The sequence below is a fragment of the Falco punctatus genome, assembly GCF_963210335.1.
Source record: "Falco punctatus genome assembly, contig: scaffold_271, whole genome shotgun sequence".
Taxonomy (NCBI): domain Eukaryota; kingdom Metazoa; phylum Chordata; class Aves; order Falconiformes; family Falconidae; genus Falco; species Falco punctatus.
The window spans coordinates 248-19954 of record NW_027660086.1 but is presented as its reverse complement, the minus strand read 5'-3'; the positions used below and the strand labels follow the sequence as shown (position 1 = coordinate 19954).

Genomic DNA, 19707 nt, shown 5'->3' with positions numbered 1-19707 from the left:
CTACGGTCATGGGGGGGGGGCTAGGGACATGTGAAGGACATGCCAAGGTCATGCGTGTCCTCAGGGAACATGGGAAGGCTCCCAGTACAACCAGTGCCCCCCCCAATCCCCTCCCAGTGCTCCCAGTACAACCAGTGCCCCCCCAAATCCCCTCCCAGTGCTCCCAGTACAACCAGTGCCCCTCCAAAATCCCATTCCAGTGCTCCCAGTACAACCAGTGCCCCTCCAAAATCCTATTCCAGTGCTCCCAGTACAACCAGTGCTGCCCCAAACCCCCTCCCAGTGCTCCCAGTACAACCAGTGCCCCCCCAAATCCCCTCCCAGTGCTCCCAGTACAACCAGTGGCCCCCCAAATCCCCTCCCAGTGCTCCTAGTACAGAGTACCCCTCCCAAATCCCCTCCCAGTGCTCCCAGTACAACCAGTGCCCCCACAAACCCCCTCCCAGTGCTCCCAGTACAACCAGTGCCCCTCCAAAATCCCATTCCAGTGCTCCCAGTACAACCAGTGCCCCCACAAACCCCCTCCCAGTGCTCCCAGTACAACCAGTGGCCCCCCAAATCCCCTCCCAGTGCTCCCAGTACAACCAGTGGCCCCCCAAATCCCCTCCCAGCGCTCCTAGTACAGAGTACCCCTCCCAAATCCCATACCAGTGGTCCCAGTACAACCAGTGCCCCCCCAAATCCCCTCCCAGTGCTCCCAGTACAACCAGTGGCCCCCCCAAATCCCTTCCCAGTGCTCCCAGTACAACCAGTGCCCCCCAAATCCCTTCCCAGTGTTCCCAGTACAACCAGTGTCCCCCCCCCAAATCCCCTCCCAGTGCTCCCAGTACAAACAGTGTCCCCCCAAATCTCTTCCCAGTGCTCCCAGTACAACCAGTGCCCCGCAAATCCCCTCCCAGTGCTCCCAGTACAACCAGTGCCCCCCAAATCCCTTCCCAGTGTTCCCAGTACAACCAGTGTCCCCCCCCAAATCCCTTCCCAGTGCTCCCAGTACAACCAGTGCCCCACAAATCCCTTCCCAGTGCTCCCAGTACAACCTATGCCCCCCAAATCCCTTCCCAGTGTTCCCAGTACAACCAGTGTCCCCCCACAAATCCCCTCCCAGTCCTCCCAGTCCAACCAGTGTCCCCCCAAATCTCTTCCCAGTGCTCCCAGTACAACCAGTGCCCCACAAATCCCCTCCCAGTGCTTCCAGTACAACCAGTGCCCCACAAATCCCCTCCCAGTGCTTCCAGTACAACCAGTGCCGCCCCACATCTCATCCCAGTCCTCCCAGTACAACCAGTGCCCCCCAAATCCCTTCCCAGTGCTCCCAGCGCAACCAGTGTCCCCCCCAATCCCTTCCCAGTGCTCCCAGTGCCCCCTGCCATCCCTCCCAATACCCCTCCAAGCCTTCCCAGTGCTCCCTGTGCCCCCTCCCCCTCCCACCAGTGCTCCCAGTGACCCCTGCTGACCCTCCCAGTACCCCTCCAGTCCCTTCCCACTGCTCCCAGTGCCCCTACCCATCCCCCGTGCTCCCAGTGACCCCTGCAGTTCCTCCCAGTACCCCTCCCATCACTCCCCACTGCTCCCAGTGCCCCCCTCTCTCCCCAGTGCTCCCAGTGCCGCCTGCTGACCCTCCCAGTACCCCTCCAGTCCCTTCCCACTGCTCCCAGTGCCCCCCTCTCTCCCCAGTGCTCCCAGTGACCCCTGCTGTCCCTCCCAGTACCCCTCCAGTCCCTCCCCACTGCTCCCAGTACCCCCTTCTCCCTCTCCCCAGTGCTCCCAGTGACCCCTGCTGTCCCTCCCAGTACCCCCCCAACCCCTCCCAGTGCCCCCTCCCCCTCCCACCAGTGCTCCCAGTGCTCCCTCCCCCTCCCCCCCAGCGCTCCCAGTAACCCCCAGTCACAAACCACAGCAGCCGGGTTCACCACTATGTATTGACATACTGGGGGGGGGGGGAGGGGAGGACACCCCACCCCCCACCCAGGCATCTGGGGTCCCCTCTGGGGGGTCATGGGGGGTGGGGTGGGGTGGACCTTGGGGTCACCATGATGGCCCTGGGTCAAGGTCAAGGGTCTTGGTAGGTCTTCCAAGGGGTCACCATGATGGACCTGGGGGAAGGTCAAGGGTCTTGGTAGGTCAAGAGTCTTTGTAGGTCCTCCAAGATGATGCCATGATGGACCTGGGTCAAGGTCAAGGGTCTTGGTTGGACCTCCAAGGGGTCACCATGTTGGACCTGGGTCAAGGTCAAGGGTCTTGGTAGGTCAAGGGTCTTGGTTGGTCCTCCAAGATGATGCCATGATGGCCCTGGGTCAAGGTCAAGGGTCTTGGTTGGTCCTCCAAGGGGTCACCACGGCCTTGGGGGCACCATGACAGCCCTGGGTCAAGGTCAAGGGTCTTGGGAGGTCCTCCAAGATGAAGCCACGCCCTTGGGGTGCCATGATGGATGTTAGTCAAGGTCAATGATCTAGGTAGGTCTTCCAAGGGGTCACCATGATGGCCATGGGTCAAGGTCAAGGGTCTTGGTAGGTCTTCCAAGGGGCCACCATGATGGACCTGGGTCAAGGTCAAGGGTCTTGGTTGGACCTCCAAGGGGTCACCATGTTGGACCTGGGTCAAGGTCAAGGGTCTTGGGAGGTCTTCCAAGGGGTCACCATGATGGCCCTGGGTCAAGGTCAAGGGTCTTGGTAGGTCAAGAGTCTTTGAAGGTCCTCCAAGATGATGCCATGATGGACCTGGGTCAAGGTCAAGGGTCTTGGTTGGTCCTCCAAGGGGTCACCATGTTGGACCTGGGTCAAGGTCAAGGGTCTTGGGAGGTCCTCCAAGATGAAGCCACGCCCTTGGGGTGCCATGATGGATGTTAGTCAAGGTCAAGGGTCTAGGTAGGTCTTCCAAGGAGTCACCATGATGGCCCTGGGTCAAGGTCAAGGGACTTGGTAGGTCTTCCAAGGGGCCACCATGATGGCCCTGGGTCAAGGTCAAGGGTCTTGGTAGGTCTTCCAAGGGGTCACCATGATGGACCTGGGGGAAGGTCAAGGGTCTTGGTAGGTCAAGAGTCTTTGAAGGTCCTCCAAGATGACGTCATGATGGCCCTGGGTCAAGGTCAAGGGACTTGGTAGGTCTTCCAAGGGGTCACCATGATGGACCTGGGTCAAGGTCAAGGGTCTTGGTAGGTCAAGAGTCTTTGAAGGTCCTCCAAGATGATGCCATGATGGACCTGGGTCAAGGTCAAGGGTCTTGGTTGGTCCTCCAAGGGGTCACCATGTTGGACCTGGGTCAAGGTCAAGGGTCTTGGTTGGTCCTCCAAGGGGTCACCATGTTGGACCTGGGTCAAGGTCAAGGGTTTTGGGAGGTCCTCCAAGGGGTCACCACGGCCTTGGGGGCACTATGGTGGCCCTGGGTCAAGGTCAAGGGTCTTGGGAGGTCCTCCAAGATGAAGCCACGCCCTTGGGGTGCCATGATGGATGTTAGTCAAGGTCAAGGATCTAGGTAGGTCTTCCAAGGGGTCACCATGATGGCCCTGGGTCAAGGTCAAGGGACTTGGTAGGTCTTCCAAGGGGCCACCATGATGGCCATGGGTCAAGGTCAAGGGTCTTGGTAGGTCAAGAGTCTTTGAAGGTCCTCCAAGATGATGCCATGATGGACCTGGGTCAAGGTCAAGGGTCTTGGTTGGTCCTCCAAGGGGTCACCATGTTGGACCTGGGTCAAGGTCAAGGGTCTTGGTTGGTCCTCCAAGGGGTCACCATGTTGGACCTGGGTCAAGGTCAAGGGTTTTGGGAGGTCCTCCAAGGGGTCACCACGGCCTTGGGGGCACTATGGTGGCCCTGGGTCAAGGTCAAGGGTCTTGGGAGGTCCTCCAAGATGAAGCCACGCCCTTGGGGTGCCATGATGGATGTTAGTCAAGGTCAAGGATCTAGGTAGGTCTTCCAAGGGGTCACCATGATGGCCCTGGGTCAAGGTCAAGGGACTTGATAGGTCTTCCAAGGGGCCACCATGATGGCCATGGGTCAAGGTCAAGGGTCTTGGTAGGTCTTCCAAGGGGTCAACATGATGGCCCTGGGTCAAGGTCAAGGGTCTTGATAGGTCTTCCAAGGGGTCACCATGATGGACCTGGGGGAAGGTCAAGGGTCTTGGTAGGTCAAGAGTCATTGTAGGTCACCCAAGATGATGCCATGATGGACCTGGGTCAAGGTCAAGGGTTTTGGGAGGTCCTCCAAGGGGTCACCACGGCCTTGGGGGCACCATGATGGCCCCGGGTCAAGGTCAAGGATCTTGCTAGGTCCTCCAAGATGTCACCACGCTGGCCCTGACTCAAACCGAAGGATCCTGGCTTGGTCCTCCTGGATGAACCCCCCATCCCACCCCGTCCCCGCCTCGCCCCGCCCCCCTCCTCCCCCGCCCCCCCTCCCCCACCCCCGCTCCTCTTAAGCCAGGTGGGTCCGTTGGTGCTTGCTGAAGGCCGAACTCCAGCCGAAGGTCTTGCCGCACTGAGCGCAGCGGTAGGGCCGCTCGCCCGTGTGGGTGTGCCGGTGCTCCAAGAGGTTGGCGCTTTGCCGGAAGCTCTTGCCGCAATCGCCGCAACGATAGGGCCGCTCCCCGGTGTGGGTCCGCCGGTGTTTGGCCAGATGCGAATTTTGGCCAAAACTCTTCCCGCACAACCCGCAGGTGTAGGGCCTCTCGCCGGTGTGGGTCCGTTGGTGTTGGATCAGGTTGGAGCTCTGGCGGAACGCTTTGCCGCACTCGGTGCAGCGGTACGGCCGCTCCCCCGTGTGGGTCAGCCGGTGTTTGGCCAAGTAAGACCCCAAGGCGAAGCCTTTGCCGCAGAGGGGGCAGAAGTGGCGCTCCCCTCCCCCGTGCGTCCGCCGGTGTTCCGTCAAGTTGGAGCTCTGGCTGAAAATTTTCCCGCACTCGGGGCACTTGTAAGGTTTCTCGCCCGTGTGGGTCACCTGGTGGCGCAGGAGTTTGGAGCTCTGCCCGAAAGCTTTGCCGCACTCGGGGCAGCGGTAGGGTTTGAGGGGGGGGCGGCAGGCGCGGAGGTGGCGCGCCAAGCGGCAGGTCCAAAGGAAAGAAGCGCCGCAGTGAGGGCAACCCAAAGGTTGCTCCGGTTGATGGTGCCGGAGCCCGGCGGGTTGAGCGTAGGCTTTGCCGCAAGCGTCGCAGCGGTAGGGTTTGGCCACCGGGCTGTGGCGTTGGCGGTGGTGGCGGGCCAGTTGGGCGCTGCCCTCGAAGCGTTCGGGGCAGAGGGGGCAAGCGAAGGTGCCGGCGTGGGTTTGGCGGTGAAGGAAGAAGGTGGTGGCGTGGCGGAAAGCTTGGCCGCATTCCTCGCAGCGGTGCGGGCGCTCGGCGGCGGTGGCGGCGGCAGCGCGCTCAAGGGAGTCAGCAGGGGCAGCGCCATCGGCGCCACCGATGCAGTCAGCAGGGGCGACACGGGCAACGCCGTCAACAGGGTCAATGCGGGCGACACGGGCAACGTGGTCAACATGGTCAACGCCGTCAACACGGTCAACGTGGTTGACATGGTCAACTTGGTCAACACGGTGGACACGGTCAATGCGGTTAACGCTGTCAACACCATCAATGCTGGCAACAGGGTCACTACGGTCAATGCCATCAACGCGGTCAACACGGTCAATGTGGTCAACGTCGTCAACGCGGTCAACGCGGTCAATGTGGTCAACGTCGTTGACGCGGTCAAAGTGGTCAATGTGGTCAACGTCGTCAACGCAGTCAACGTGGTCAACACGGTCAATGTGGTCAACGCGGTCAACGCGGTCAACGTGGTCAACGTGGCCAATGCTGTTAATGCCATCAACGCCATCACCACGGTCAATGCGGTCAACGCGGTCAACACAGTCGACGTGGTCAACGCGGTCGACGCGGCCAACGCCATCGACGCTGGCAACACGGTCAATACGGCCAACGCCGTCAACGCGGTCAACGCCGCCATCGCCCTCAACGTCGGCGCTGTTGACGCCCCCACCATGGCTCCTCTTCCTCCGCCCCGCCCCCGCCCCCGCCCCCTCCTCGCCGCAGCCCCCCCCGCCGTGCGCCCCGCGCCGATGCTTGGCCAAATCGGAACTGACGGCGAACCTCCTCCCGCACTCGCCGCAACCGTAGGGTCGTTCCCCGGTATGGACGCGGCGATGCGTGGCCAAGGTGGATTTTCTCCCAAACTTTCTCCCGCATTCCGGGCAACCGTAAGGCCGTTCCCCGGTGTGGGTCCGCCGGTGATGGACCAACGTCGAGTTTTGGCTGAAACGCGCGCCGCACTGAGGGCAACCGAAGGGTTTCTCGCCCGTGTGGGTGCGCTGGTGCTCCAGGAGGGTGGAGGAGCGGCGGAAGGTTTTGCCGCACTCGGGGCAGGCGTGGGGTTTGGCGCCGGCGTGGCCTTTGCGGTGTTCCAGGAGGGAGGAGCTCCAGCCGAAGCAGCGGCCGCACTCGGGGCAGCGGTAGGGGCGGTCGCCCGTGTGGACGCGGCGGTGTTTGAGGAGGTTGGAGCGTTGGGCGAAGGTCTTGCCGCAGGAGGGGCAGGGGAAGGGGCGGGGGGAGGTGGCTGGATGGGGGAGGGGAGGGGGGAGGGGGAGGGGGGAAGGTCGTGCCTCAGTTTCCCCACCCCTCCCCACTCAGTTTGCCCCTCCCCCAAAAACGACACCTCACCCGCCTCCCCCCAAGGGACCCCCAGCCCCCCCCGTGCCTCAGTTTGCCCACCCCTCCCCCACAAATGACCCCCCACCCCCCCAAAAGGGACCCCCAGCCCCCCCCGTGCCTCAGTTTCCCCACCCCTCCCCACTCAGTTTGCCCCTCCCCCAAAAACGACACCTCACCCCCCTCCCCCCAAGGGACCCCCAGCCCCCCCCGTGCCTCAGTTTGCCCACCCCTCCCCCACAAATGACCCCCCACCCCCCAAAAGGGACCCCCCAGCCCCCTCCCCCCAAGGGACCCCCTGCCCCCCCGTGCCTCAGTTTCCCACCCCCCCAGAAGGAACCCCCCACCCCCCCACCCCCCAAATGCCCCCCCCCACCCCCCCCCGAGGACTCACCCGGTGGGGTCACGGTGCTGGCGGGGGGGGGAGGGGCGCTGCGGAGGACAAGTGGGGGAGGGGTGGTGACACCCGCAGGGGGCTGGGGAGGAGGGGGTGGCCTGGGGGGTCATGGGGGGAGGTGGGGGGTGGGGGAGGGGAGGGTACCTGTGGCTTTGGTGGCCCCGAGGGGTGACACCGGCGCCGGTCCCGTGTCGTGTCCCCTCCCCCCCCTCCCCGCCATGTCCCCACATCCCCCCCGCCCCCCCCACGTCCCCTCGTCCCCCTCCGTGTCCCCATCCCCCCCATGTCCCCAACCCCCTTCACCCCCCCATGTCCCCCCAGTGTCCCCATCCCCCCCATATGCCCATCCCCCCCCATGTCCTTATTTCCCCATCCCCCCCCAATGTCCCCATCCCCCGTGTGTCCCCCCATGTCCCCCAATGTCCCCATCCCCCCCCCCGTGTCCCCATCTCCCCCATCCCCTCGTCCCCATCCCCCCCCATGTCCCCACCCCCCCCCATGTCACCCTGTCCCCCGGTGTCCCCCCCGTGTCCCCATCCCCCCCCCATGTCCTTATGTCCCCATCCCCCATTGTCCCCATGTCCCCCATGTCCCCCCAGTGTCCCCATCCCCCCCATATGCCCATCCCCCCCCATGTCCTTATTTCCCCATCCCCCCCCAATGTCCCCATCCCCCGCGTGTCCCCCCATGTCCCCCAGTGTCCCCATCCCCCCCCCGTGTCCCCATCTCCCCCATCCCCTCGTCCCCATCCCCCCCCCATGTCCCCACCCCCCCATGTCACCCTGTCCCCCGGTGTCCCCCCCGTGTCCCCATGTCCCCCATGTCCCCGTCCCCCCCTTGTCCCCATCCCCCCCATGTCCTTATGTCCCCATCCCCCATTGTCCCCATTTCCCTCATCCCCCCCCAATGTCCCCATCCCCCCTGTGTCCCCCCGTGTCCCCCCAGTGTCCCCATCCCCCCCATATGCCCATCCCCCCCCATGTCCTTATTTCCCCATCCCCCCCCAATGTCCCCATCCCCCGCGTGTCCCCCCATGTCCCCCAGTGTCCCCATCCCCCCCCCGTGTCCCCATCTCCCCCATCCCCTCGTCCCCATCCCCCCCCCATGTCCCCACCCCCCCATGTCACCCTGTCCCCCGGTGTCCCCCCCGTGTCCCCATGTCCCCCATGTCCCCGTCCCCCCCTTGTCCCATCCCCCCCATGTCCTTATGTCCCCATCCCCCATTGTCCCCATGTCCCTCATCCCCCCCCAATGTCCCCATCCCCCCTGTGTCCCCCCGTGTCCCCCCAGTGTCCCCATCCCCCCCATATGCCCATCCCCCCCCATGTCCTTATTTCCCCATCCCCCCCCAATGTCCCCATCCCCCGTGTGTCCCCCCATGTCCCCCAGTGTCCCCATCCCCCCCCCCGTGTCCCCATCTCCCCATCCCCTCGTCCCCATCCCCCCCCATGTCCCCACCCCCCCATGTCACCCTGTCCCCCTCCACCCCCCCGTGTCCCCCATCCCCCCATGTCCTCCCCCATGTCCCCCCAGTGTCCCCATCCCCCCCATATGCCCATCCCCCCCCCATGTCCCCATCCCCCGCGTGTCCCCCCATGTCCCCCAGTGTCCCCATCCCCCCCGTGTCCCCATCCCCCCCCATGTCCTTATGTCCCCATCCCCCATTGTCCCCATGTCCCCCATCCCCCCCCAATGTCCCCATCCCCCCCATGTCGTCATCGTCCCCCCGGTGTCCCCACCCCCCCATGTCCCCCCCATGTCCCCATCCCCCCCCCATGCCCCCCCATCCCCCACCTGGTGGCCTGGGGTCTCCCCCGCGGGGGGGGCCCGGAGCTGTCACCGTCCTCTGGGAACTCGGGGACCGCGGAGGACCCGGCCTGGGGGGGGGGAGGGGAGGGGAGGGGGGGGGTCACACCGGGCCTGGGGGGACCCAGGGGGGCAGGGGGTTCCTATAGCCCCGGGGCGGGGGGTCCTCAGCCCCTATAGCCCCCATGGGGGGGGGTCCCATATGCTACAGCCCCTATAGGGGGGGTCCCATCCCCTATAGCCCCCTTTGGGGGGGTCCCATCCCCCCTATAGTGGGGTCCCAGCCCCTACAGGGGGGGTCCCAGCCCCTATAGCCCCCTTTGGGGGGGGTCCCATCCCCCTATAGTGGGGTCCCAACCCCTATAGCCCCTACAGGGGGGGTCCCATCCCCTATAGCCCCTTTGGGGGGGGTCCCATCCCCCCTATAGTGGGGTCCCAGCCCCTATAGCCCCTATAGGGGGGGTCCCATCCCCTATAGCCCCCTTTGGGGGGGTTCCCATCCCCCCTATAGTGGGGTCCCAGCCCCTACAGGGGGGGTCCCAGCCCCTATAGCCCCCTTTGGGGGGGGTCCCATCCCCCTATAGTGGGGTCCCAACCCCTATAGCCCCTACAGGGGGGGTCCCATCCCCTATAGCCCCTTTGGGGGGGGGTCCCATCCCCCTATAGTGGGGTCCCAACCCCTATAGCCCCTATAGGGGGGGTCCCATCCCCTATAGCCCCCATCGGGGGGGTCCCATCCCCTGTAGCCCCCTTTGGGGGGGTCCCATCCCCCCTATAGTGGGGTCCCAGCCCCTATAGCCCCTATAGGGGGGGTCCCATCCCCTATAGCCCCCATCGGGGGTCGCGCCCCGCCCCCCGCTCACCTCCATTGTGCTGCGCCGCGGCTGCCCCCGCTGCCCGGGGTCAGAGGTCAGGGGTCAGGGGTCGCCGGGGGGGAGTGGGGGGGTGGGGGGGGGTGTGTGCGGTGGGGGAGGGGAGGGGAGGGGGGGGTTGGGGGGGGGCCCCGCGGGAGCGGGGGTGGGGGTGGGGCAGCTCGTCGGCGCGGGCCGCGGGGGCTGCTGGGAGCTGGGCCCCGCCCCTCCCCCGGCGCGGTGACGTCAGCGCCGGCGTCACGACGCCCCTCCCCCTCCTCTGCCTCCTCCCCTTCCTGCCCCTCCCCCCGCCCCTCCCCCTCCCCCGCCCCTTCCTGCACCTCCCCCCCCCCCCCCCCGGACGCCTCCCGGGACCCCGGTGAGTCCCGAACCCCCCCGGTTACACCCCGCCCCCACCCCCCATTCCGGATTTACACCCCAAATTCCGGATTTACACCCCGAATCGCCCCATTTCTCCCCAAACTGCTGGATTTACACCCCCGAATCCCTCGGGTTTACCCCAGCGTTCCGGATTTACACCCCCCAAATCCCACGGCTTCACCCCTGATTTGCAGGTTTACACCCCAGATTCCGGATTTACACCCGCAGTCCCCCGGGTTGACCCCCCATTTACCCCGTTTCTCCCCAAAGCTCCGGATTTACACCCCAACTTCCGGATTTACACCCCGAATCGCCCGGTTTCACCCCAGATCGCCTGGTTTTACCCCAATTTTCCGGATTTACACCCCAAATCCCTCAGTTTCATCCCTAATTTGCAGGTTTACACCCCAAATTCTGGATTTACACCCCTAATTGCCCGGTTACACCCCAAATTGCCCCATTTCTCCCCAAATTGCTGGATTTGCACCCCAAATCCCTCAGGTTTACCCCAGCTTTCTGGATTTACGCCCCAGAGCCCCTGTTTCACCCCCATTTTGCGGATTTACACCCCAAAATCCCGATTTGCACCTGAAATCGCCTGGTTTTACCCCAGTTTTACAGATTTACACTCCAAATTCCGGAATTACACCCCAAATCGCCCGTTTTCACCCCAACTTTCTGGATTTACACCCCAAATCCCCCGGCTTCATCCCTAATTTGCAGGTTTACACCCCAAATTCCGGATTTCCACCCCAAATCGACCAGTTTCACCCCAAATCTCCCGGTTTCACCCCCAATTTGCAGATTTACACCCCAATTTTCCGGATTTAGACCCCCCAAACCCCCAATTTCACCCCATATTTGCAGATTTGCACCCCAAATTCTGGATTTACACCCCAAATTCCCCGGTTTCACCCCAGATACCCTGGTTTTACCCCAACTTTCCAGATTTACACCCCAAATTGCCAGATTTCACCCCAAATTGCCCCATTTCTACCCAAATTGCTGGATTTACACCCCAAATCCCTCGGGTTTACCCCAAATTCCAGATTTACACCCCAAATCCCCCAGTTTCATCCCTAATTTGCAGGTTTACACCCCAAATTCCGGATTTACACCCCAAATCCCCCAGTTTCATCCCTAATTTTCAGGTTTACACCCCAAATTCTGGATTTACACCCCCAATTCCCCTGTTTTACCCCCAGTTTGCAGATTTACACCCCGAATCTCTGTTTTTACACCCAAAATCACCTGGTTTTACCCCAAATCTCCAGATTTACACCCCAACTCTCCGGATTTACACCCCAGATCTCTGGATTTATATCTGAAATCGCCCAATTTCACCCCAAATCTTTGGATTTACACCCCAAATTCCGGATTTTACACCCCCAATCCCCCAGGTTCACCCCAACTTTCCAGATTTACACCCCAAATTCCAGATTTTACACCCCCAATCCCCCAGGTTCACCCCAACTTTCCAGATTTACACCCCAAACTCCAGATTTTCACCCCAAATCGCCCCGTTTCACCCCACATTCCCGGATTTACACCCCAAGTTGCTAAATTAATTGCAGCCCATTTAATTAATTGCAGCGCACCGGATTAATTGCGGCTGGTTGGATTAATTGCAACCCACCGGGTTAATTGCAACTCAATGGATTAATTGGAATCAAACGGATTAATTGCAACCCACCGGATTAATCGCAACCCACCGGATTAATTGCAACCCACTGGATTAATTGGAATCAAACGGATTAATTGCAACCCACCGGATTAATCGCAACCCACCGGATTAATTGCAACCCACTGGATTAATTGGAATCAAACGGATTAATTGCAACCCACCGGATTAATCGCAACCCACCAGATTAATTGCAACTCAATGGATTAATTGGAATCGAACGGATTAATTGCAACCCACCGGATTAATTGCAACCCACCGGATTAATTAAAACCCACCGGGTTAATTGCAGCTCACCAGATTAATTGCAACCCACTGGATTAATTATAACCCACTAGATTAATTGCAACCGAATGGATTAATTGCATCCCACCGGATTAATTGCAACCCAATGGATTAATTGCAACCTAATGGATTCCCACGGAATTAATTACAAGTCATCAGATTAATTACAACTCGCTGGTTTAATTGCAACCCAGCGGATTAATTAGAACCCAGCAGATTAATTACAACCCACCAGATTAATTGCAACCCACCGGATTAATTGCCACCCACCGGATTAATTGCAACCAAATGGATTAATTGCAACCGAATGGATTAATTGCAACCCACCGGATTAATTGCAACCCACTGGATTAACTGCAACCCACCGGATTAATTGCAACTCAGTGGATTCTCACCGAATTAATTGCAAGTCATCAGATTAATTACAACTGACTGGTTTAATTGCAACCCACCAGATTAATTGCAACCGAATGGATTAATTGCAACCCACCGGATTAATTGCAACCCACTGGATTAACTGCAACCCACTGGATTAATTGCAACTGAATCGATTCTCACCAAATTAATTGCAAGTCACCAGATTAATTACAACTCACTGGTTTAATTGCAACCCACCGGATTAATTGCAACCAAATGGATTAATTGCAACCCACTGGATTAATTGCAACCAAATGGATTAATTGCAACCCACTGGATTAATTGCAACCCACTGGATTAACTGCAACCCACCAGATTAATTGCAACTCAATGGATTCTCACCGAATTAATTGCAAGTCATCAGATTAATTACAACTCGCTGGTTTAATTGCAACCCACCGGATTAATTGCAACTGAATGGATTAATTGCAACCGAATGGATTAATTGCCACCCACCGGATTAATTGCAACCCACTGGATTAACTGCAACCCACCGGATTAATTGCAACTCAATGGATTCTCACCAAATTAATTGCAAGTCATCAGATTAATTACAACTCACTGGTTTAATTGCAACCCACCAGATTAATTGCAACCCACTGGATTAACTGCAACCCACTGGATTAATTGCAACCCACCGGATTAATTGCAACCCACCGGATTAACTGCAACCCACCGGATTAATTGCAACTCAATGGATTCTCACCGAATTAATTGCAAGTCATCAGATTAATTACAACTCGCTGGTTTAATTGCAACCCACCGGATTAATTGCAACTGAATGGATTAATTGCAACCGAATGGATTAATTGCAACTCAATGGATTCTCACCGAATTAATTACAAGTCATCAGATTAATTACAACTCACTGGTTTAATTGCAACCCACCGGATTAATTGCAACCAAATGGATTAATTGCAACCCACCGGATTAATTGCAACCCACTGGATTAATTACAACCCACCGGACCGACTGCAGCCCACCGGCTCCACCGCAACCCAGCCCACGACTTGCAATTAATTACTCGCCACTAATTAACCGCGCCACCTCCCCCCTCCCCCGCCGCAACATCCCCACCCACCTCTTCCCCCTCCGCTCATCAGCTCCCCCTACTGGGGGTGTGGGGGAGTGTTAATTAATTAAGGGGGGGGGTGTAATGAGGCGGGATGGCCAAGGGGGGGCGCTACCGGGTGAAGTACCGCCGGTTGCGGCGGGCGGCGCGGGCGCTGGTGCTGGAGAACGGGGCGTTGTGCGACGAGGTGGCGCGGGTGGAGGCCAAGTGGTGGCGGGCACGGGAGGAGCGGCGGTTCCTGCTGCGGCGCCTGCTCCAGCTGCGGGCCTTGGGGGGGGGAGGGGAGGAGGGGGAGGGGCGGCGGGGGCAGGGGGGGAGGGGGGCGGGGGCAAGGGATGGGGCGAGGTTGGGGGGGTCGAGGGATGGGGCGAGGTTGGGGGGGTCAAGGTTGGGGGGGGGAAGGGAGGGCGGGAGCAATGAGCCGAGGGGGGGGCGGGGCGAGAGATGGGGGAGGGGACGAAGCGAGAGCCGCCAACCCGAGACCCGTCGGGTCAAGGGATGAGTCGAGGGCAACCAACCCGAGACCGGCGGCGCCCCGCGACGCCGCGGCGGACGCCCCGCGACCCAACGACCCGCGAACCGACCCGCGACCCCCAACCAGGCCACCGGCGCCGCGAGATGAATCCAGGCCCAACGGCCCCCGTGGTGGCCCCCAGCTGGACGTGCCGCCGCCGCCGCCCCCACCCCCACCCCCCACCATCCTGAGCCCTTCCCAAGACCCCGTCGAGCCAACTGGGCCGCCGGCCGCCATATTGAGGCCCGCCCCCCCCCGGCGGCGCGGTGCGGCGTTGACCCTCCCGTTGACCTTGGGCCCGTTGACGGTGCACAGCTTGGGGGTCGGCGGGGTGGGGGCGGGGAACCCCTTACCCTTGGGCTTCCGGAGCACCCGCCTCTTCGCCAGCACCCGACGCCCTGCCCGCCGTTGCCTCTACACTTGCCGCGTCGTGGCTGGGCCGCGGTGCGAGGTGGTGGCCCAAGACGACCCCGGCAGAGTTTTGGCGGGTCCCACCCCCGACGTCTGTCACGGGCGACTCCTCCAAGCGCTGGAAGAAGCCGGGGGGCGCCCTCGGGTTTTACCCCCCACCCCCGGCGCCGGCGAGGATTTCTTCGGCCTCACCCACCCCACCGTCCGCCGGTTGCTGCGGGGCGATGCCGGCACCTTCCTCCCCGCCGAGGAGGAGGAGGAGGAGGAGGAGGAGGAAGAGGACGACGACGACGATGACGACGACGACGAGGAGGAGGAGGAAGAGGAGGAGGAGGAGGAAGGCGCCGCCCCGGCCTACAGCTACGCCGACATCTTCCTGGGCAGCCCCACCGGCTCCGATGAGTGACCCCTCCCCCCCCCAATAAACCACCCCCCCCCCAAACCACCCCCCCCCCATAAACCACCCCACCCCCCAATAAACCACGCCCACCCCAATAAACCACCCCCCCAATAAACCACCCCACCCTCACAGTAAGCCACTCCCCAATAAACCACGCCCACCCCCAATAAACCGCCCCACCCAATAAACCACCACACCCCCAATAAACCACACCCCCCGATAAACCGCCCCACCCAATAAACCACCCCACCCCCAATAAACCACACCCTCCCAATAAACCGCCCCACCCAATAAACCACCCCCCAATAAACCATCCCCCAATAAACCACGCCCACCCCCAATAAACCACACCCCCACCCAATAAACCACCCCCCAATAAACCACGCCCACCCCAATAAACCACCCCCATAAACCAACCCCCAATAAACCACACCCACCCCAATAAACCACCCCCTATAAACCACGCCCACCCCCAATAAACCATCCCCCCACCCAATAAACCACTCCACCCCCAATAAACCACGCCCACCCCAATAAACCCCTCCACCCAATAAACCACCCCCCAATAAACCCCCCCACCCAATAAACCACCCCCCAATAAACCACGCCCACCCCAATAAACCACCCCCATAAACCACGCCCACCCCCAATAAACCATCCCCCCACCCAATAAACCACCCCACCCCCAATAAACCACGCCCACCCCAATAAACCATCCCCCCACCCAATAAACCACCCCACCCCACCTGATAAACCACACCCACCCCAATAAGCCATACCCCCACCCAATAAACCACCCCACCTGATAAACCACACCCCCCAATAAACCACGCCCCACCAATAAACCATCCCCCCCCTCCAATAAACCACCCCTCCCCCGCCGCCGCCGCCATATTTGTTGGGTGGGTTGGTCCCACCAACGGAGCCCCACGGTCACACCGGGCTCTTTATTGTCATCGCAGCCACTGGGGGTGGGTGGGGAGAGGGGGGGGAGGGGGAGAGGGACCCCCCCCCCCCCCCCCGCCATTGGTGGGGGACACGCCCTCCCAATAAAACAGTCTCCTATTGGATGTTGTGGTAGAGGCGGACGACGTCGGGGCAGTCGCTGAGGGCCTGGAGGAGCTTCTCGGCCTGCTCCTGCGTCCCCTCCGGCAGCGTCACGCGGGCGCGGGGGACGTACTCGACGGTGGCCGAGAACGGGCGCAGCCCCGAGGTCTCCAGGTGGTCCCGCACCCTCCGCAGGGCCGAGGCCTCGCAGATGAACTGGGGTGGGGGAGGGGGGGGAAGGGTCAGCAGTGGGGGGAGGGGCAAGGAATGGTCTGGGGTGGTTGGAGATGGTCAAAGGATGGCCAAGGGTGGTTGGGGATGGTCAGGGGTGGTTGGAGATGGTCAAGGGATGGCCAAGGGTGGTTGGGGATGGTCAGGGGTGGTTGGAGATGGTCAGGGGTGGTTGGAGATGGTCAAGGGATGGCCAAGGGTGGTTGGGGATGGTCAGGGGTGGTTGGAGATGGTCAAGGGGTGGCCAAGGGTGGTTGGGGATGGTCAGGGGTGGTTGGAGATGGTCAAGGGATGGCCAAGGGTGGTTGGGGATGGTCAGGGGTGGTTGGAGATGGTCAGGGGTGGTTGGAGATGGTCAAGGGATGGCCAAGGGTGGTTGGGGATGGTCAGGGGTGGTTGGAGATGGTCAAGGGGTGGCCAAGGGTGGTTGGGGATGGTCAGGGGTGGTTGAAGATAGTCAAGGGATGGCCAAGGGTGGTTGGGGATGGTCAGGGGTGGTTGGGGATGGTCAGGGGTGGTTGGAGATGGTCAAGGGATGGCCAAGGGTGGTTGGAGATGGTCAGGGGTGGTTGGAGATGGTCAAGGGATGGCCAGGGGTGGTTTGGGATGGTCAGGGGTGGTTGGAGATGGTCAAGGGGTGGTTGGAGATGGTCAAGGGGTGGTTGGAGATGGTCAAGGGATGGTCAAGGGTGGTTGGGGATGGTCAGGGGTGGTTGGAGATGGTCAGGGGTGGTTGGAGATGGTCAAGGGATGGCCAAGGGTGGTTGGGGATGGTCAGGGGTGGTTGGAGATGGTCAAGGGATGGTCAAGGGGTGGTTGGAGATGGTCAGGGGTGGTTGGAGATGGTCAAGGGATGGTCAAGGGGTGGTTGGAGATGGTCAAGGGATGGCCAAGGGTGGTTGGGGATGGTCAGGGGTGGTTGGAGATGGTCAAGGGATGGCCAAGGGTGGTTGGGGATGGTCAGGGGTGGTTGGAGATGGTCAAGGGATGGCCAAGGGTGGTTGGGGATGGTCAAGGGATGGTCAAGGGGTGGTTGGAGATGGTCAGGGGTGGTTGGAGATGGTCAAGGGATGGCCAAGGGTGGTTGGGGATGGTCAGGGGTGGTTGGAGATGGTCAAGGGATGGTCAAGGGGTGGTTGGAGATGGTCAAGGGTTGGTTGGAGATCGTCAAGGGACGGCCAAGGGTGGTTGGGGATGGTTGGGGTTGGTTGGTGATGGTCAAGGGGTGGTTGGAGATGGTCAAGGGATGGCCGAGGGTGGTTGGGGAGGGTCAAGGGTGGTCTGGGAGGGTCAAGGGGTGGTCAAAGGTGGTTGGAGATGGTCAGGGGTGGTTGGGCATGGCCAAGGGATGGTCAAGGGTGGTTGGAGATGGTCAAGGGATGGCCAGGGGTGATTGGGGAGGGTCAAGGGTGGTCCGGGAGGGTCAGGAGGTGGTCAAAGGTGGTTGGAGATGGTCAAGAGATGGTCGAGGGTGGTTGGGGATGGCCAAGGAACACCCAAACCCAGTTGGGCCACCACAAGCGCCCCGCCCCCCATCCCCCCTCCCTCCTCACCCACCTTCAGCGCCTGCTCTTCCTCCTCCTCCTCCTCCTCCTCCTCCTCCTCCTCGCAGACATCCTGCGCCCCGGCCTCCGCCGCCGCCTCCAACGCCGCCTCCAAGGTGACGCGGGCGCCGTGTCGGTCCCGCCGCCCCACGCGCACCACCCCCTGCTCCTCAAAGCCGTGACGCGCTCCGTCCGCCAGCGTCCCCCTACCAGCACCGCTGTCAAATCGGGTGACCCCTCCCCCACCCCTTAGGGTGCCCATCCCCCACCCCACCCCCCCCCGGACTGACCCGTGGCGGGTGAGGACTCCACGGAGGTCGCGTTGGCTCCGCCGCGGGTCATCGGTGATGACCTCCACCAGGAGAACCCAACCCCCGGCACCGCGGGCTTCGTAGACCACCCGTGTGGTGGCCGACCCCGCTTTTTCCTAGGGGGGGGGGAGGGGTGAGGGACCCCAGACTCCATAACACGTCGAAGGGAGCCCCCCCCGCCCCTCCCCCACCTACCGCGCCGTGGATGGCGGCCTCGATGGAGGCCTTGGGCATGTTCTTGGCCCGGCATTGCTCTACCACGTTGGCCAACTGGGCGTTGAGTGACGGGTCTGGGCCTCCCTCTGGGGGGGGGGGGAGGGGGGGGGGGGTTGGGAAGGGGGGAGGGGTCAGGGTGCCTTAGCCCAGCCCCCAACCCCCCCAGAGCCCAGGGGGTCTTGGGGGGGTGATCGGTGCCCCCCCCCCCCCCCCCCCCCCCCCCCCCAGTGCCTCCCCCTGCTCCCACCCCACCCCCCGGGTGCCCCTCCCCCCCGCGGTGCCCCTCCTCCCCTAATGGCCCCGCCCCCCTCAGTGCTCGCCCTCCCCCTCCAATGCTCCCCCCCACCCCCCATGGGAGCCCCTCCCCCGCCATGGGTGCCCCTCCCCGCTCCATGGGTGCCCCTCCCCCCCCAGTTCCCCCCCCACCACCCCAGTTCCCTCCCCCTCTTCCCCCCCACTCCCCCCCGCTCCTCCCTCCCCCTCCCAATGGGCACCCCTCCCCCACCCCCATGGGTGCCCCTCGCCCCCCCATGGGTACCCCTCCCATGGGTGCCCCTCCCCCCAACCCCCCCGGTTCCCCCCCCCCCACTCCTCCCTCCCCCCCCCATAGGTACCCCTCCCCCGGGTGCCTCTCGCCAACCCCCCCCTCCCCCGCTCCCCCCCCCCCCCCCTCCCCCCCGGTGCCGTACGCCGTGCGGCCGCGCGCAGCAGCAGCGCGAGGCGCTGGAACAGGCGCCCCCTGGCGGCGTCGCGCGGCCCCTTCACGTTCCGGACCTTGGACCAGCGGTTGTGCCCGGCGCGCGCCGCGCCCCCCGCCGCGTGCAGCCCCCGCCGGGGGGCGGGGGGAAGGGGGGGGGGGACCCCACCCCCCCACCCACCCCTCCCCCTCCCCCCAACCCCCCGCCCGGCGCAGCCACCGCAGCGCCCGGGCCGCCGCCATGGAGCCGCCTGCGCCCCTCCCCCACCCCTCCGCCCCGCCCCCCCGCCCCGCCCCCTCCCACCCACCCCCTCGCCGGCCAGCGCGGGGAAACCCCGCCCCTCCCTCCGCCCCGCCCCCCCCCGCAAGTCATCACGGGTAAACCCCGCCCCTCCACCCCCGCCCCCGCCGGCAGGAAGGAAGGGGGGGGGGAAGGTGACGTCAGGGCGCGCGCCGCCCGGCCACGCCCTTTCCTGCCGCGCGCGGAAGTGTTGGGGGGGTGGAGGGGATGGGAAGCGCGCGTGGGGACCTATAGAACCCTGGGAGGGCCTATAGACCCTGTGGGGGGCCCTGTAGATCCTATAGCGCTGAGCGGGGCCCTATAGACCCTATAGCGCCATGTGGGGGGCCCTATAGTGCCTGTGGGGGCGCCTATAGACCTGGGGGAGGGCCTGTAGACTTTATGGGAGCCCTATAGATCCTATAGTGCCTGGGGGGGGGGCTATAGACCCTGTGGGGGCCCTATAGATTCTATAGTGCCTGGGGGGGGGGCTATAGACCCTATGGGGGCCCTATAGATTCTATAGTGCCTGGGGGGGG

The 19707-nt window shown here is 62.6% G+C and overlaps 4 protein-coding genes across 5 annotated transcripts; 2 read left to right on the top strand and 2 right to left on the bottom strand.

Annotated features, from left to right (window-relative positions):
- Positions 1-8: 8 nt before the first annotated feature.
- On the top strand, positions 9-4173 carry LOC308058016 (uncharacterized protein; the record flags this gene model as incomplete). The annotated part of the gene is made up of 10 exons (XM_080412027.1): positions 9-250; positions 1834-2066; positions 2458-2673; positions 2977-3013; positions 3085-3155; positions 3476-3566; positions 3638-3745; positions 3817-3833; positions 3904-4011; positions 4066-4173. 10 exons carry the CDS (start codon positions 9-11, stop codon positions 4134-4136), a joined length of 1194 nt encoding a protein of 397 aa, XP_080268153.1. The 3' UTR covers positions 4137-4173.
- On the bottom strand, positions 1903-9833 carry LOC308058018 (uncharacterized protein). Of its 2 annotated transcripts, none has more exons than XM_080412029.1 (4): positions 9694-9833; positions 8819-8901; positions 7022-7122; positions 1903-6535 (listed from the first exon to the last, which is right to left on the bottom strand). In XM_080412029.1, the coding sequence occupies exons 1-4, from the start codon at positions 9697-9699 to the stop codon at positions 4407-4409; spliced, it is 2319 nt and encodes a 772-aa protein (XP_080268155.1). In that variant the 5' UTR covers positions 9700-9833; the 3' UTR covers positions 1903-4406. The 2 variants fall into 2 exon arrangements, with proteins under 2 accessions (XP_080268155.1, XP_080268156.1); XM_080412030.1 differs by having other exon boundaries at positions 7022-7059.
- Positions 9834-10011: 178 nt separating this feature from the next.
- LOC308058014 (transforming growth factor beta regulator 1-like) lies at positions 10012-14909 on the top strand. The gene is made up of 3 exons (XM_080412025.1): positions 10012-10060; positions 11656-13801; positions 13890-14909. The coding sequence occupies exons 2-3, from the start codon at positions 13612-13614 to the stop codon at positions 14846-14848; spliced, it is 1149 nt and encodes a 382-aa protein (XP_080268151.1). The 5' UTR covers positions 10012-10060; positions 11656-13611; the 3' UTR covers positions 14849-14909.
- An 865-nt stretch (positions 14910-15774) lies between these two features.
- On the bottom strand, positions 15775-19016 carry TACO1 (translational activator of cytochrome c oxidase I). The gene is made up of 5 exons (XM_080412026.1): positions 18881-19016; positions 18171-18277; positions 17955-18091; positions 17678-17870; positions 15775-16105 (listed from the first exon to the last, which is right to left on the bottom strand). The coding sequence occupies exons 2-5, from the start codon at positions 18207-18209 to the stop codon at positions 15905-15907; spliced, it is 570 nt and encodes a 189-aa protein (XP_080268152.1). The 5' UTR covers positions 18210-18277; positions 18881-19016; the 3' UTR covers positions 15775-15904.
- Between the last annotated feature and the right edge of the window lie 691 nt (positions 19017-19707).